At 44.0% G+C, this 17,165-nt stretch overlaps 1 protein-coding gene and 1 pseudogene across 1 annotated transcript; both read right to left on the bottom strand.

Moving 5' to 3' along the window:
- Window positions 1-3,443: 3,443 nt before the first annotated feature.
- Window positions 3,444-3,569, bottom strand: LOC128564232 (uncharacterized; annotated as a pseudogene).
- A 1,181-nt stretch (window positions 3,570-4,750) lies between these two features.
- LOC128563600 (protein aurora borealis-like) lies at window positions 4,751-7,323 on the bottom strand. Its single transcript, XM_053559008.1, is given in 1 exon segment — window positions 4,751-7,323. A coding segment is annotated over 1 exon segment (1,602 nt). The 5' UTR covers window positions 7,246-7,323; the 3' UTR covers window positions 4,751-5,643.
- Window positions 7,324-17,165: the final 9,842 nt, after the last annotated feature.

The following is a 17,165-nucleotide window of genomic DNA, read 5'->3' on the forward strand; positions in this document are numbered from 1 at the left end:
CCGCATCTGGAAAACAAGGCTGAGAACAGGACCGATGTTGTAAGGACTGGAGGAGGACATGAGGTGACAGACGTATGACACACAGCCAGGATTCACTGAGTTTTTGCTCTTACTGATACTGTCGTAGTTGGAAAGTCATTTGGGAGCTCTTCAAAGCCAGGAAATTGGCTTTGGGCTTCCTATTTCATCTCCACAGGACATAGCATGGGGCAGAGATATTGAATACTTGTGTGTCATTGGACTCTTTTCCCCAGAGTTTGATGGTTTTCTATTCGCACAACCTGCCTTTTCTGATTATGGTTAGCGTGTTTCCACCTCGGCCAGCCTGAGGCTGCCTCCTCCTCCCCATTCTACACACAGTCGGTGGTGTGTTCATAAATGCTCCCCAACCAGCTCAAAACAAAAAGCCCGAATTTGTGCATTTCTGCAGTGTAAATAGTTTCACCATGGCCCATTTCTAACTACCATCGTGACATGAACTGACTCCCAAAAGCCCTGAAAATTTTGCTGCCCTGCCTCCCCTGAGCTGCTCAACGTACTGGGTGGCACTCTGCAGCAAGAGCTCCTTAAACCCAGAAACCAGGGCCTTCAATGGCACATGACCGCACGGTCAGAATTCTCTGCACGGGGCTGGTGTCCCAAGTGCTATTTAACTTTCAGGAGACCCTGAGTCTAATTCAGTTTCTCATCCAACATGCATTCTGCCCATCACGTGACAGCAAGGTGGGCAGAGTCATGGGGTATGCTTTGCAATCCTGGGTGTCCGGGTGGGAAATGTCAAAATTTACCTGCTTTGCAGGCTTTGTCATAGGGTGTATCAGATGGGTCTAATCAGCAATGGATTTCTTGGAATTCCGGTCTGTTCCTGCCATCATGCAGCTGTTAAGTGAATAAGGGCAGTGTGGCAGTGTCCCCAGAAGCCATCACGTATGGCTGTGTAGGCGACACACAGCACAGCTCTGGAGGTGCCTTTGCATCATCTGGGATGGGAGTGGGGCTCTGGAGCTGCACAATGCTGTTGCTCTTTCTGTTGTTACTTCTATGGGTTTCCCACAATTCTCAGCAGAGAAGTTGACAACCAATTAGGCAGAAAAATCATCAGTGTCGGAAGTGTCTGATGCACATTAGTAGAGCAGTTTCTCAGTTGGATGGAAACTTAACCCTAGGGCAGGTGAATCGCTCTATCCAATTCAGTGAAGATTTGTGGGTGGCAAACACATATCAGAACCCTGCCAAGTGCACTGTAACTTTATAATGCCTGGATGTGCTCAGCACAGAGTCACAGCTGCCCAATCTCTAGAGTGGCACTCTGTTCGCCTCCTGTGGCTGACTGTCATGCACCTCTGTGCATTCTGTCAGGCAGCCTGTGGGGTGCAATAGGGATAGAGAGATGGTCCAGGGCACGGGCCACCCTCAGAGAGCTTCCTACTGTGTCAGGAAGCCGGCTTACTAGTGCACGGCCCCGAATGAGAGTAAGCATGCCACCGTGCGGTGACATGCTGACGACACAGAAGCCGTCGTAGTTAGAAGCATGCTGCCCACTTTAGACTTCTTACTTTTGGAAAATGAGTAATTTGTTGCCATTGTCCAAATTGTGTTTGCATTTCTCTTTTGGAATTGCCTACAGAGGCCAAGACACATACTTGGGGGATATTCACAGTAAATACAATTTTTACAGAGATGGACTTAGGGGTAATTCTTTGACTAATGTCTAGGGTTATAAACTGATTATGAAGTTGGCTTATTCACTACACATCTTGTCCCCCCAGCTCCCATCTTACTTTGTTATAGAGGCTGGAAAGCTAGACGTTCAATCTTCTTCTTTGTGTGCAGGACTCACCAACAGTTTGTAGTGGGAGTTCCTGGGAAAGACTTTCTTCTCTAAAAGGCAAAGCCTCTGGTGGAGAAAGTTTTTGGCCTTCTTCCATGCCTGAGTAGAGGATAAGGTGGGATGATAAGCCAGGTTACAACTGTGAGCACCCCTGGAGGATTAATCTACATCCTAAGGGTGGCTGGGCAGAAGCACCAGGGGAGCTGAGACCCTGACAGCATCACAGAGCTGCCATCCGGGACCTGGACTACATGCTTCTGTGCCCTGTTCTATAAGACAAACACACCCTTGACTTACCGCATATCTTGTCTGATGCTCTGTGACTTATAAATGAATATATTCCGAGCAGAGTACTGAAGACAGTTCCATAAGCGTTCTAAGCATGTCTTGAACCATAGCAGAATTACAGCAGAAATACTGCTGTCCATCTCTACAGGGTGGGGATGGTCAGGGCTTTGAGAAGTGGAGGTGAGACTGGTAATTAACTTTTACCGAGGGTCTCCTTTGCACCAGGCACATTTCAAATAGGATTTGATGATGTCAACAAGGAAAAAGCTAGAGCTGCAACCTGGGGTCTTGACAGTCCCAGGGCTCTCGGGATGGGGATACGTGTAGAGTGAGTGTGTGTGTGTGTGTGTGTGTGGGTGCAGGGGAGCAAGGGGCTTTTCAGCATAGGGCAGATACCCCCAAGAACAAGTTTAAGTACAGAAAACAGTAAGAAGATTGGCCTGGCTGTAGCATAGGATTTATTTTAGAAAGTACAGGAAGATAAATGTGGGCAGAAAGAAGCAGAGGCAGATCATGGAGGTTCATGAATCTTAATCCTGTAACCAGACCCACTGGATAGCAGGAAGCAGTTGCATGTTTTTTAGAAGGAAAATGATACGGTGTGCTTTTGCGAGGGTTATCTGGTACCAGTTTCCACTGTGAATAAAAAAGGAAATAGACTTAATCAAAACCAGCCATGGTTTGATATCTCTTTTAGGGAGATAATGTTTGCCAACATGCTATTTCTTAGATTGTAAACCCTGAACACCAGGGAAAATTTCTGTGCCTGCTTGATATAAAGTCCCCTGCTGCAAACTCTGGGCAGGCGAGGACAGTTTTGTGACATACAAAGAAGAGAAATTTGCTTCTTGCCTCTGTTGGCAACTTTGCATCTTTAGTGTTACTATTTCTCAAGATTTGACAAAGGAGAGAAAATCATATTAACATCTAAGACAGTACAGCATTAGAAAATTCTTCGCTAATTTTAAATTATGCATGACACAAAACAGCAGAAACTGAAGTCCAGTGGTCTTGGAGGCTCTTGGGCAATGTAAGCTGACTGCATTAGTATTCAATATACTTAGTATCAAGACAGTCTCATTCTAGTATAGTGATAACTCTTAACAAAGCAGCCAAACGTTAGCTGCTTAATAGGAGTTTTAATGAAATAGCTCAATTCTTATTTTTATTCTTTTTTCTCCCCTTATAAGAGATTTATTTCAGTTAGGTTTTTGGCCAGGGCTAGGTTTGAACCTGCCACCTCCGGCATATGGGACCGGCACCCTACTCCTTGAGCCACAGGCGCCACCCTTATTTCAGTTAGGAATTCACCAAGGCACTTTTTGGAGATTTTGTCAGCATCCTTATAGCATTTGTCATGTCAAACTACGGAAGGAGGCTATTAAAAGACCAAAAGATCAAACTTGAACAGATGCTACACTTGATCTTAGCCAAAAAGCCAAGAAGCAATAAATCCAACTTGAAATTGAAATTGATGGCATGTGAATATAATACCATTTTTATCCATGGATTCTCAGGACTATCTGTTCAATCATTCGATCTTGGCTGATTATAATCCCTATTCCCCATTTTCCTATACATATGTTGTCTGTTAGTCTAGACTGTGGATCCTGGGTTTAGCCACCTAGACGTAAGTTGACATTTTGCATATGGTAGATTTTCAGGATCTCCTCTTATCACTTCTCCCATTTGTAGTTAAAAACCAGATGTCATTTAGGAAGGGCTATTGCAATTTTAATTGAAACAAAAAGTTTCCTTTGGTTTCACATACTTAACAACATCTTCAAAATTTATTATAATTTAAAATAAACTATAAATCACTCAAAATAATATTCAGTGTATATGAATATATATAATGGTTTTGTACTTAAGTAAAATATTAATTTATTAACTGAGATTAAAGATAAATTAATACAAATCTATACCCCCAAGATGTCAGAATAATTAATATATACCCTTATGCGTTATTATATACAAGAGCCATATATGATATTTTGCATAGGTGTCTAGTATGGATCACCATTTTGGAAAAAATAGTCATTATGAACAATGATGTACATTTTCTAAAATATAAAAAATCAGCCAGACCTCCACCCCAGCCTCCTAGAGTAATTCTAGCCCTTTGGGAGGTCAAGGCGGGAGGATGCCTTGATTCCAGAAGTTGGTAGTTGCACCAAGCTATGATGACACCACTGCACTGTACCCTGAGTAACAAAGTGAGACCATGTCTCAGAAAAATACAGAAAAATAAAATAAAAGAAAAAGAAAAAGACACTTTTTTCTCTCTGCAAGTTGGAACATCTAGGCAATTAATGTTTCACAAAAACTGAAAAATGGCTTTAGAGAATTTATAAAGTGTGTTAAATTTTTAGCATTTTTAAAAAGCATATTTCCAAACTTGAAGCTATCAGAGGCTTCTCTATTTTGCTATTAGTGTCTGAGACAGAGTAAAGCTCTAGTTAGCTCTAGAGCAGGGGTCCTCAAACTGCAGCCTGCGGGCCACATGAGGTGGTGTGATTGTATTTGTTCCCGTTTTGGTTTTTTTTTTTTTTTTTTGCTTTAAAATAAGATATATGCAGTGTGCATAGGAATTTGTTCATAGTTTTTTCTTTTTTCTTTTTTTTTTTCCCTAGGGCTACAAATGCTTTATTTCCTTTTGAAGGACACAGTTTAAAAGATGGTTTGTAAACATAGACGTTCTCCAAGAAAATTTCCAAGCATGTTATATATATATGCATCTGCTCCCAACGCAGATATAAGTTTACAAAAATAGTCACAGTGATTGAACTCACATGTCCCCCGACTATTATATCTAAGCTCTACACAAACTCCAGTATCCCCCAGGTCTCCATGAACTCCAGCATCCCCCAGTCCTCATTGTTTCTCCTGGTTATTCCTCCTCTTAGCCATGTTTGAGCTGGAATGAATGTCCCTACTCTAGGGATGGAGGTACGTTTCATTCTGGGCACCACACATTTATCCCACAGATCACAATACACGTGATGTTGCTGCCAGTACTACCTGTCTAGCATTAACAGGTTTAAGAATAGTACCTAGAGCAGTTATCACTAACTGGTACTAAATTTCCTCCACAGAAATGAACAAATAGTTCAAGAACTAAAATTTTAGGAAACCCGTTTAACTTCCTTTTACCTTTTCAATATGTTTGTTTTGAATCTAAACATTTCTTTCACATAGGTTATGATTTGTCCATTGACAAGTTTTTTAATGCACAATATGCCTTTAGTTTTTATGTATCGTCACATGTTCTCAGAACTGAATTCAGTGCTGTCAGTCAGGGTTAACAGGTCACGGACCCCACAGGATAGGGACGATAGGGTTGGTCACAACACATCAGTCAGGGTAAGCGTAAAAATGGTGAAAAATAAACTTGTAATTCAGTAATTTGAAGTTCCAGGAGCTTTTGTGCTGTTCCTTGTGGCTAAATTAAGCTCTTGATTTTTCACATTAAGGAGGGGAAGAAAGCTAAGCATGTCACTTAAACCATCTCTTTCCAAATCACATTATTGCTGTGCATAAAAACACAGGAGGGGCTCTTCTGGGACAGTCTTTGGTTCTGGTAGAGGTATTCTAAGGACTGCTGCCGAGAAGGACTTGCTCTTTTCATCAACACCTGGGTTGTGTTCTTGCTGAATGTTAGTGCTTTCACAGGGAATGACACAGTTTTCAGCAAGAGGTGACATGCACATGTTAGAGTTTTCAATACTGAAGGAAAGTCCGCTCACAAAATCAGTCATGGGTAAACTCCTGTTTTCAACCAGCCCCTTGATCCAAGAGCTCTCATCTCCTAGCTCTATAGGCTCAACCATATCCACAGTGTTGCTCTCCTTCTTGCTTTCAACATCCCGCAGTGGTGCTAATTCTTTCTCAGAAGCACTGGACTGATTTTGTGTAATAGACATGGCAGTCACAACTAAACGTGTGCCGTGTGTAGAAGCGTCACGATTCAATTGCCGTAGGTGTATTTCAGCAGCACCCATGCCTGCTGATGAAATATCTGTGGAAGAAATGTCCTCTTTATCTTCTGTATCTTCATCGTGAGTCTCAAGAGTAAAGGGAATGTGGATCAGTGAGGTCTCGTACTGCGTACCACTGCTACACATCTCGAGTCTCATGGGAGACCAATTTTTAATCGGTGAGCAGCCATCTATATAAGGACTTCTGATAAACTTATTAGTAATTCCATTAGAATTTGTTCCAGATGAAGCATCAGGAGAATGAAAAGTAAACTTCCTTTGTTCTGAGAGTGGGGTCTTTCCTATGTGAAATGCAACTGGCGAGAAAGCAGGTGAAGAAACAGGTGAAGGGCTGGTTATACTTCCCACACTCTATTTTTTTGCACTAGCCTTAATGGGGCTAGAAGAAAACTGCCCCGAACCTGGTGTCTGTACAGGGCTCCTACACTGTACAGGAGATAAATCTATTGAATAATAAACTTCAACTGAGGCCTGAGCACTGCTATGAGGACTTCTGGGAGAAGCTGAAGGTAAAGATTCAGAGATGCTTCTGTTTCCATCAAAAAAGAGCTTTCTTCTGAGAGATGAAGAGCTGAGGTTTCCAGGAGACTGATCTGCAAATTCATCAGCTCTAAAATAGTCACCTAATATTTTCTCTAGATTAAAATCCACAGGAAGAGACAGCAATGTCTGACAAGCAGCATTGCATTTCTCAGAATAAATGCTCAACTTTTTTCCAGCTGGAGAATCACTTTTAATGCATTTACTGGAATGGCACTCTGAAAGCTGTTTCCCTTCATGTTCAGTCCAAGGAGAAGGTACGAGGACATCTTTAGTGAAAAACTCTTCGATGGCTTTTTGTCTTTTGTCTTCCACATCTTTATCTAGTCGAGAATGACTTAAGTATAAAGCTTGACGATGAATATCTTCTGGATCTATTTCTACAGGATTTATTACAGCTAGTTGATCAATAGACCATCTAAATTGCCCTGGAGTTGGTAATTTTGTTGATTTAAAAACAGAAGGACTGGCAAGAGTTTGTTCATGGAGATTAGAATAATCACTAGGACTTTCAAAAGGATTTAAAACAGGGATCCTTCCTGGAGTTTCCGGTGTTATCTGCATTGTTGATTCTTTGACATCTCCCATAGCACAGAGAGAAAACCGAGTGTATAAAAAGGACGCCTCAATACTAACTCCAGGGCGCTCCCAGATGCCAAGCCAGCTCCCACGGTAGGCCAGTTTTTTCTTTTTTAAACTATAGTCCAGCTCTCCAACGGTCTGAGGGACAGTGAATTGGCCCCTTGTTTAAAAAGTTTGAGGACACCTGCTCTAGAGTCTAGAAGTTCCCACCTTTTATTACCTGGAATACCTGGCCTGTCCTGGGAAGGTGGGTGAGGGTGCACACAGGAGTTGGTGCTGGGGGGAGCCCCTCTGTAGCTGAGGAGTGAGGCAACTCTTTGTTCCAAAGCAACATAGGACTCTGTTTGTTTAGACATCAGAGAGGACAGTTCTATTGTGATGATTGTGTCTCAGTGACACTTACATAGGCTGTTGCTTTCCAACAGGCGTTTAAACTTTCCTTCAAATACTGTGATGACTTGCCCAGTAGTCATCAACCATCCCTGTTGTCCCATCTCTTTTTACTGCCCTTGTTGGTATAATAAAGCAATGGGAAATTTCCTAAAGTGGTTTGTTTTATCATGCTCTTTCTCTGCAGCTCTATCTATGGGCAAGGACTACTCTAAAGGTAGGAGTGGTAGCTGAAAACCAGCAAAGTTTTGGAAGAATTCAAAGCCGGCCCTCCTGAGCCATGCTGCATGGGAGCTCCTCATGATGGTGGCAACCACATTTTTCTTATCATTTTTTTATTAAGGTATTTTGAAATTTGGTGGACACAAATGGAGCACCAGGTGGATAAGGAACACAATTTCCAATAAGTGATTTAATTGTTGGAGCTGCAGTCCCCAGCCCCCAGGGCCTGGACTGGTACTGGTCCATAGCCTGTTGGGAACTGGGCTTCACAGCAGGAGGCGAGCGGTGGTGAGTGAAGCTTCATCTGTATTTATAGGCACTCCCCATCACTCACGTCATTGCCTGAGCTCCACCTCCCGTCAGATCAGTGGCCGCACATTAGGTTCTCATAAGAGAGTGGACCTGCTGTAAACTGCACATATGGGGTCTAGATTGTGAGCCCTTAGGAGAATCTAAGCCTTCCACTCGGCCTCCACTACTCCGAAGTACATGGAAAAATTGTCTTCTGTGAAACCAGTCCTGGGGGGACCACTGGTTTAGAGTAGCCCATGGGAGAACCTCAACCAGATTTTGGCAGCAAGCTGCCAAGATATCTTGCAGTTAAAAAAGAAAAATTCTTGAAATAGTAAATTAGTGGTGGAAACCTCAAGTTATTTAAAGATTTTCCAAAGGACATAGTCATCCCAAGAACAATGGAATTGAAACAGGTACATTGTTAATTTATGTTGGGTTAAAAATACTTTGTATTTTAATGTTAATTTTAGCTTTCACTTTCACTCAGAAGTTCTGCAAAGGCCTGCAGGGATTTCCGCATTGCTCTTACAGACCCCTGCAGACCACGCAGACTACTATTGTGATCAGCTTGCAAATTTGTATTATTTTTACTGTGAAGTCAGGATTTAGAAGCATAATTCCTACTTTCCTGGGAAGGAAAGGTTACAATATCCACATTGAATGTATGGTTTAATTTTGTCTATCTTAAACAAAACAAAACAAAACAAAACATTGTCATACAAAGTGCAGAATACCTGAAAGAGAATGAAACATCACTGGGAAAACAGCCTGTCCGTGCTGGTGGTGCTCACCCCAAAGAAGCAAGTGCAAATTTTAAACTTTCTGAGGGTCTGAGGAGGGGCCCAGCTTTGGCAGGCATTGGTGACTCAGCGTGCTTTAAGAGGAAATGATGATGTACTTGCAGATTGTTAAAAGTAGTGTCTACTGCCTGTAAGCCTGGTGCCTTTCCCAAAGTCTGTGGGACTTTCAAACACAAAAGGCTTGGCGAGTCATGAGCAGTGAAGTTAATGCCACTGGTGCAGGATGGAATGGATTCTCGCTGGCAGAAGCTGGGGATCTCGCTGGCAGAAGCTGGGGAGCTCGCTTCTTCCCTTCTCTGTGGAAGGGTGGAACTAAGCTGCAGATGAGGGTTAGGGTTCCATTTCTCTTGTTCTTCTTTTTTTTTTTTTTTTTGAGACAGAGCCTCAAGCTATCGCCCTGGGTAGAGTGCGGTGGCGTCACACCTCACAGCAACTCAAACTCCTGGGCTTAAGTGATCCTCTTGCCTCAGTCTCCAAGTAGCTGAGACTACAGGCGCCTACCACAATGCCCAGCTAATTTTTGGTTGTAGTTGTCATTGTTTGGCAGGCCTGGGCCAGATTCGAACGCATCAGCCCTGGTGTATGGCCTGGCACCTTAGCCACTTGAGCTACAGGCGCCACCCACTTCTCTTCTTGAGGAGTCCTCTCTCTTCTCGGTCCAAAACACTGACCATGTCATGAGAGGCTTTTGCCAAGCAGTTTTTCAGCCTCTGGAGGGACATTTTCTAGAGGGAGAGGACACTGCTTGGGCAGGAGTATGGGCCTCCCTGTCTGAAACACCAGGAAGACCTACCTTCCTGGTAAAAACGCATGGAAATAGTCTTTTCTGGTCGTGCCTCCTACTTTAGCTGGGTTCAAAAGTTTACTGAGTGCCTGTCCAATATCTGCCAACCCAGCTCCAGCCCTGGAGCTGGCTGCTGTCTCCGAGGGGCTTGCGTTTTGTTGAGGGACGCAGGCAATATGCTGGGAAACAACAGGGTAAAGACAGACGCAGCAGACACAGCCAGGACTCCAGGGGACAGAGCTGGTTTCAGAAGCAGTGTGGGAAGGGGACTCAGGAAGGGTTCCCTGTGGAGGCTGAACCTCACTGCAAAGGATGAGAAGAACCAAGCGTGGGAAGAACCCCAGAAGCCCTCCCGGCAGAGGGAACCTTGTCTGCAAAGGGGCTGATGCACTTTCACTCCGGCAATGACAGGATTTGGGCCACTAGTGAAGGGACGGTGTATCTTTTAGCTACCTTGGTTCTCTATTACAGGCTTACTTGTTTTGAGAAATAATTGGTCCCATCCCCTCCTGATTTTGGCATGAGGTGTGGATAAGTAGAAGGACTGATTTTCTCATATTATAAGCTGAACTGGATAAAGACAGAACTAAGTTTTCTGTTTTGTTGTTTGTTTTTATTTCTTTTTCTTTGAGCTGTTTTTCCAACCAGAAACAAAATATAGCTTTAATATTTGATGAATAATAAAAATATGTAAGTGCATGCTTTCTCTTATTTTTTACTCTCTTCTACTCAAGATCATGACTACGGTCTTATTTTAAAAATAATTGTGAAATGTAAATTCACACGTTACTGGAAATCACATACTTTTGAAGGGCTATAACTCTTCTTCCCCAAAAGTCTAACACCTGAATGTGTTTCATTACAGAGAAGTCATTTTGCTTTACTGTGTTGTTTTCAGTAAGTTCTGAATAATTTTCAAAGTAGGGTGGTATTTTATTCTTTTTGATAAAGATAGCAAATGCATTGCTTTGAATATTAAAGTATGACAGTGTTATTACTCAGGCTTCATTCTTTTCCGAAATAACATAGTTCCTTTTTTTATTTTTTAAGCTGTTGTAACTGAAAAGAGAAGTTACATCGACAATAGTTTAAAATATTAAAATTTTAGAAAATATTACCTAACATGTTAAAGGGAAATTTGTGCTCATATTTAAATTAGGACAATGAGTCTGTGCTAAACTCATTGGAGATTCTTATTATACTACGCAACATGTATGATAAATGGAGATGTCATTTAAAACTATTGCAGAATTTACTTCTCATAACACTGCCACTTGGGGCTGTGCTTACTAAGTATCAAAGAGATGGAAGTGCACAGATACACGATTTTAAAATATGGATGGGGGCCAAGGAGTTTATCTTTAAGATACGACTCTGTTGTAAGTGATTTCTGTCCCTTGTACCTGAAGTCTACACTGTACTGTGTGCGGGAGCAGAAGGAGAAGCGCAGAAGGGAGCGTTCCTCGGAAGGAGTTTGCTTCTGGCTTCAGTTCAGGGTGACGGGGATCGGATCATTCAAATGAAACTAGTTGGGTACGGGAACACCTGATGGAAGAAGTGCGTGCTTTGCTTCCCCTTTATCTCGATATCTGGGAGATAGGACTTTCTTTGCAAGTCTTCTGTAGTCAGGAATTACAGTAGTTCCTTTGTGATTCTGCTTTTGGGCCAGAAGGTGGGAGGCAGAAGGCTGGTAAGTCAGATGCAAAAAGTCAGGCAACAGAGCGTTCAGGAGGATGGCAGGTGTGCAGCAACAAGCCTGCCGTGCAGACCTGGTCCGCCATAGATTTCTTCGAGTCTCCAATTCCCCAATTCTCCAGTTCCTGGTTACAATAACCCATACCCCTTCTCTGAGTTCCCACCGCCCTGTGGGCCTCTCGGAGCTCGCCTCCCTGTGCAGGCTGGGTCGCCCTCCCACATACACCCCTCCTGTCTCTAACCATTGATGTGTTTACTCTGGTCCTGTCCTTGGGCCTCTTTCTGGGTTACATCAGGACCTCCACCAGATCTGCGTTGCCCCACTTTCTCTCTAGTCCCAGGTTTTGTTGCCTACTGATGGCTGCCTCTGGGAGCTTTAGACATCAAAGTTAATTTGGGTTTATCCAAAATTCAAGTCAAGCGAGGGTAAAATGTAGCTGCCTTCTCAGCTGTGATGGATGCCTGCCAGCCACCCATTTTGCATACAGTTAATTTTGACAACATCTTCTTGGCAGTCCCTTTGTCACCAGCCTGTGTTTCTCTGGCATACGTGTCCTAAACCCGGAACATCATCAGGGTCCCACTGCTATCCCTCCTCCCTCCATCCCTCATGACTGGACCTATTCCTTGTTGTTGCCAACAGAGGCACAGCCAACAGATTTTCCTACCCTAAGAGACGGATGTGCTTCCTTCACCCTGTTGTTTAAAGTCTTTGGCAGTGAGAGCCTCTGATGTCACCCTGGCTGTGCATAGGGTGATGCCCAAACTCAGTGTGTCATAAAACCCTTTACATTCAACCGAGTGCGAGCAGGACACAGGGAAAACAGCAATGGTTAAGACACACCTGGGAAACTCGCGGGCTGCAGGGATAAACAGACAGGCAGGGCAGCGATTTACAAATGGTAGGTGAAGGTGATGGTGACAGGCGCCCATCTACTCGGATGCCAGGTACCTGGGACTTCTCCCTGTGTTCACAGCAGGCTGAGCCCAGCGTTTTGTATTCTGACTTTCCTTCCTGGAATTTCCCTTCTCTCTTCCCTGCATGACAAATTCCTGCTCAGCCTTTAAAAACCCAGTGGACCTGGTCTCCTCTGTGAAGTTTCCCTTACTCTGCCCTCAGCTGTTCATTCCTTATTCCAAGGCTGGTGGCTCCTGGGGTCAGCCATGCTGCTGTTGCCTTGCTCACGTGGAGGGCTGGGCTGTCCATTCTTTCTCTGTGTTCTTTGCCCTCCTCTCCTGCCCAGCACTCCACACATACCCAATTTCTGTTCAGTGAATAAACGAGTCCCTTATTTGGCTCAATTAGAATCAGGCATCCTTCCTGGCGGGGTGAACATTCCATCTGTCTCAAGCTCCTTGGTCGTCAGCACACCAGTGCCTCAGGTTACCTGTTCTAGACGAAGCCTTAGAGAGCAGGACCACAGAGATAGCCAGCGCTGCCCCCACCTCCCCTCCCTCACGCCCTTCCTTTTATCACTCTTCTAGTGGAGAGACGAGGACCTGGCAAAGATTAGCATTTGAATGTTGGAGATGGCTGGAGGCTGGAGGCTACGTGAGGGCTGCCTGAGGAAGGTGCTGGAAGGAGGAAAGGAGATTATGACTGTGCCCTGGGACAAACAGAGGTTCCCTGAAGGCCCTGTTCGGTCACTTTCACTTTCCACTTAGTCGATGGTGAATAGCTTTCCACACCAAACACTGTTACAAGATGACTGGTCATAGCTACACAGTATTTTTTAGATGGATGTCCTATAACTTACTAACTGGGTCCTTATTTTTATTGGTAATAATAATAAGTTCTGCCTCACAGAACTCAGAAAAGCTCTGTACTTACTATCACAATAGTTGTATCTTTCGCACTTTTACAAAAGTAGATGCAAGAGTTAGGAAAGCTGGGAAGGTGGACAGGCATGAGATCTGCCCCTGGGTAGCACCTCCTGAGGGCAGCCTCCCGCTGAGGACAGAGATCCTGGCCGTGCCCTTGACTTCTGCCAGGAGAACTGTGTGCTGCTCGGCTGTTCTGCATCTCCCAGCTTGTCCTCTGGTGATGTGCACTCGTCTGGATGTTCTACGTCCTGCGGTAGGTTTTGGGCTTTGTATCAATGTTTAAAAAGACATTCTGTGGTCTTTTATTTACACTATGAAGACTCTGGGGTCCACCTTTGTTTTGAGCACAGCCCCGCCCTGCCCTGTTTGACCTGCCTTTCTTATTTACCCTTTCAGGAGATCCCTGGCTGATAATCTGGATCCAAGCAGAGATTTTTAGGGAAAATGCGGGGAAACAAAACCTTTCTGAACCTGGATACTATTGAATCAGGCTTGTAATTAAAGCCAGGTCTGATGGTTCTACCTTCTCCTCCACTCTCACACGGGTGTACTGCAATTAAATCGTGTCACTGGCGTTTGATTCCTCAGGTGAAAGGTTCCAGCTCTCATCAGACAGACCCTCACACCGGATGCCAGGACCAAGGGCCAGCATCTGCAGGGCCACCCACGCTGACCATGCCCTTGGGTCTGATAACTCACAGCAGTGCCTCACAGAACTCAGAAAACTCTGTACTTACTATCACAATTTTATTATAAAGGATAAACACCTCCTCTGGGAAGGGGTGCAGAACCCTCTCCTCATAGACCAGTCCTCCTGCTTTGTCCGTGTGTTCAACAGCTAGGAAGCTCCTTTGAGCTTTGGTATCCAGAGATTTTATTGGGATTTCATTAAATCATTGGCCACATGGTTGAATTCCATCTGCAGTTCTCCTTCCTAGAGGTCAGGTGGCTGAATGGAAGTCCCAAATCTCTAGTATGTTCATGGTCTCTCTGGTGACCAGGCCCCATCCTCACGATGTCCAGGGGCCCTGCCACACATTGCCTTATTAGTATAACAAAGATACTTCTATCACGCATGAAATTCCAGAGTGTTTTGAAGCTCTATGCTAGGAGTAAAGAGAACGATCATATATTGTATCACAGTCTTGAATTGAATTATATGGTGAAGAATACTCGGGCAGCACCTGTGGCTCAAAGGAGTAGGGCGCTGGCTCCATATGCTGGAGGTGGCGGGTTCAAACCCAGCCCCGCCAAAAACTGCAAAAAAAAAGACTCAGAATGTCATAAAACCTCTCCATTGGCTGACGTAAACTGAAGATAGGGCAATACACCTTTCAGTCCACAGCTGGCCTGCATAGTTATGAGCAAAGAAATTGGCATAGAGCATAGATCCCCATCCTTTTTGACACCAGGAACCAGTTTCATGGAAGACAGTTTTTCCAAGGACTGGGGGTGGGTGTGGTTTTGGGATGATTCAAGCCTATCCCATTTACCTCAGAGCATCAGGTATTAGGTCCTCATGAGGAGCGGGAAACCTAGACCCCTCGAGTGTGCAGTTTACAGCAGGGCTCAGGCTCCTGCACGACTGTAAGGCCCCCACTGATCTGACAGGAGGTGACGAGCGTGGTAGGGAGCAGCTGTAAATACAGAGGAAGTTCCGCGCACTCACTCACCCGGGGGTTGCCACTGCAGGTGGAGAGAACTTAGAAATTTAAAGCCTTTAAATTTTACTGCCAGAATTGGGCATCATTAAGCATTAATTGGACATGACTATGGAGCTATCAGTTTAGAGTGGTCTAAGATGACCTTAGAAATTCATCTGTGGCCAGGTTGTCCAGGTTTTCAGTTCCTGGTGGACGATAGAGATGTGAGTGTTACACGTGAGGATTAGTGGGTGAAGCCTGGTGAGGCAGTGGAAGAGGTGATAACAGTTATTTAGCCAGTTTGAGAAGGAGCTGGATGAAGTTTACAGGTCCTTGGTTTGGCTCTCAACTTAAGCCTCTGTCAGTCAGAAAACATTGCCTTGACTATCGATAGAAGGTAGGAATCTGTGCTCTTTGGAAGGGAGCCCAGGGATTTGGGGTCTTTAAGGAGTGGTTTGCGTTCAGGGTCATGGCCAGTAGGGCTGCTGTGATTAGCAGGTGGGTGGTGGAGCCAGCTCCGGTCGGGCTCCCTGGTAGCAGTGCTAGCCTTGCCACCCCGAGTGGCATGATCTTAGGTAACTTTCACTCTCTGGGGGCCATGCCTCTGTTTTATCATCTGTAAATGGGAATAACAACAACGCACACTTCATAAGGCTGTTATTAGGATCCGATGAGGTGACCCACGTAAAGTGCTTGCAACAGTGGCTGACACATAAGGATAGCCAGTGAATATGACCTTTATTATGCTGAAGGGAGAGGCACCTCTTCAAATGAAGAAAACCAATCTTCGCTCTGATTGTAAAATATATACTTATAAACAACACAGACCACCCAGCAACTTCAAAAAACTATGACTAGGAAAAGAAATAAAATCACTTAAAGTCCCACCTCCTAAAACTAGAAACTTAATGACATATTTTTCTAGTCTTTGCATGCATTTGTTTAATAGCTGAAATATTTTGTTTTCTGATTTTTCATTTACCCATGGAACAGAAAGCTTTCTATTTTATTAAAACCCTATAAACCTTTCTATCATGGCTAACATGGTGTCTCACTGAGTAAATTGTACCACATAGAATATTTTATCTGTAATAAAATATAAGTAACTATTATTACTTGAGTAATAATTTAAACCTCAGGCTCTAGGTATTTATAGACATTTTCAGTCTATCTTTCAACAATCCCGAACACTGTTCATTACAATTCACACTTCAGGGAAGAAGAGGCCACATTTTATACACCTGCCTGACCCTGCACACTCCCACCTGCTAGCGCTGGGCTGAGTAAGGGGCTGTGATTGGAAACTCTGAATGGGGGTGTGATTCTGAATAGGGGGAATGATTCTAAATGGGGGTGTGATTCCGAGTGGGGGAGTGATTCCAAATGGGGGTGTGATTCTGAACAGGGGTGTAATTCTAAATGGGGCTGTGATTATGAACACAGTGGTATGTGATTCTGAATGGAGGTGTGATACTGAATTGGGGGGTGGGTTGTGATTCTGAACAGGGAGAGTGATTTTGAAGAGGGATTGTGATTCTGAATGGGGGAGTGATTCTGAATGGGGGAGTGATTCTGAGTGAGGGGAGTGGTTCTGAATGGGGGTGTCATTCTGAATAGGGGAGGGTTTCTGAAGGGATATGTGTGATTCTGGACAGAGAATTTTATTCCAAATAGTGGGATGCTCTTCTGAAGCTTATTATCTTGCCACCATACTAGTTTTCTCCAGTTTTTCACTATTTTCAATATCAGTTTGAAGCATATTTCTGCCATAAGAATTTTATAAATTATAACTTTTTTCTTTTCTATGGGCAGATTTGGGAAGCCTTCTTAAAACAATGTCAATAGTATAGTCAGAAGACAGAGTGAGGCAACTCAATGTCTAAAAAAGAGAGATGAGAAAAAACTTGGAGGCCAATTCATTCTCAGGCTCTCTGTGGAAATGGGCCCTGCCTCCGACAGCTGTGTCCGAATAACTCTCTTTTCTTTCTGTTGGATCAGTTAACTAATGCTCCCATTATTATTATCATTATTACTCGTTCTCCCCAAGATATCTTTGGACCTTAATGTTGATGCCCCAACAAAATTTTCTACTAGAAGTGTGATTTTTCCACTTGAGATATTATCCAAATCTGTCTAATGGGAGTTGGATTCTGTCAAAAACCTGTTGTTCAGGCCCTGACAGCTTCCTGGGTGAATCGAGCTGGGAAGCCACACACAGGGCTCAGAGAGAGAGCAGCCTGCCAAGCCAGCCATGGCTCTGGGCTCCCTGCTGCA

Source organism: Nycticebus coucang, chromosome 13 (genome assembly GCF_027406575.1).
Source record: "Nycticebus coucang isolate mNycCou1 chromosome 13, mNycCou1.pri, whole genome shotgun sequence".
Taxonomy (NCBI): Eukaryota; Metazoa; Chordata; class Mammalia; order Primates; family Lorisidae; genus Nycticebus; species Nycticebus coucang.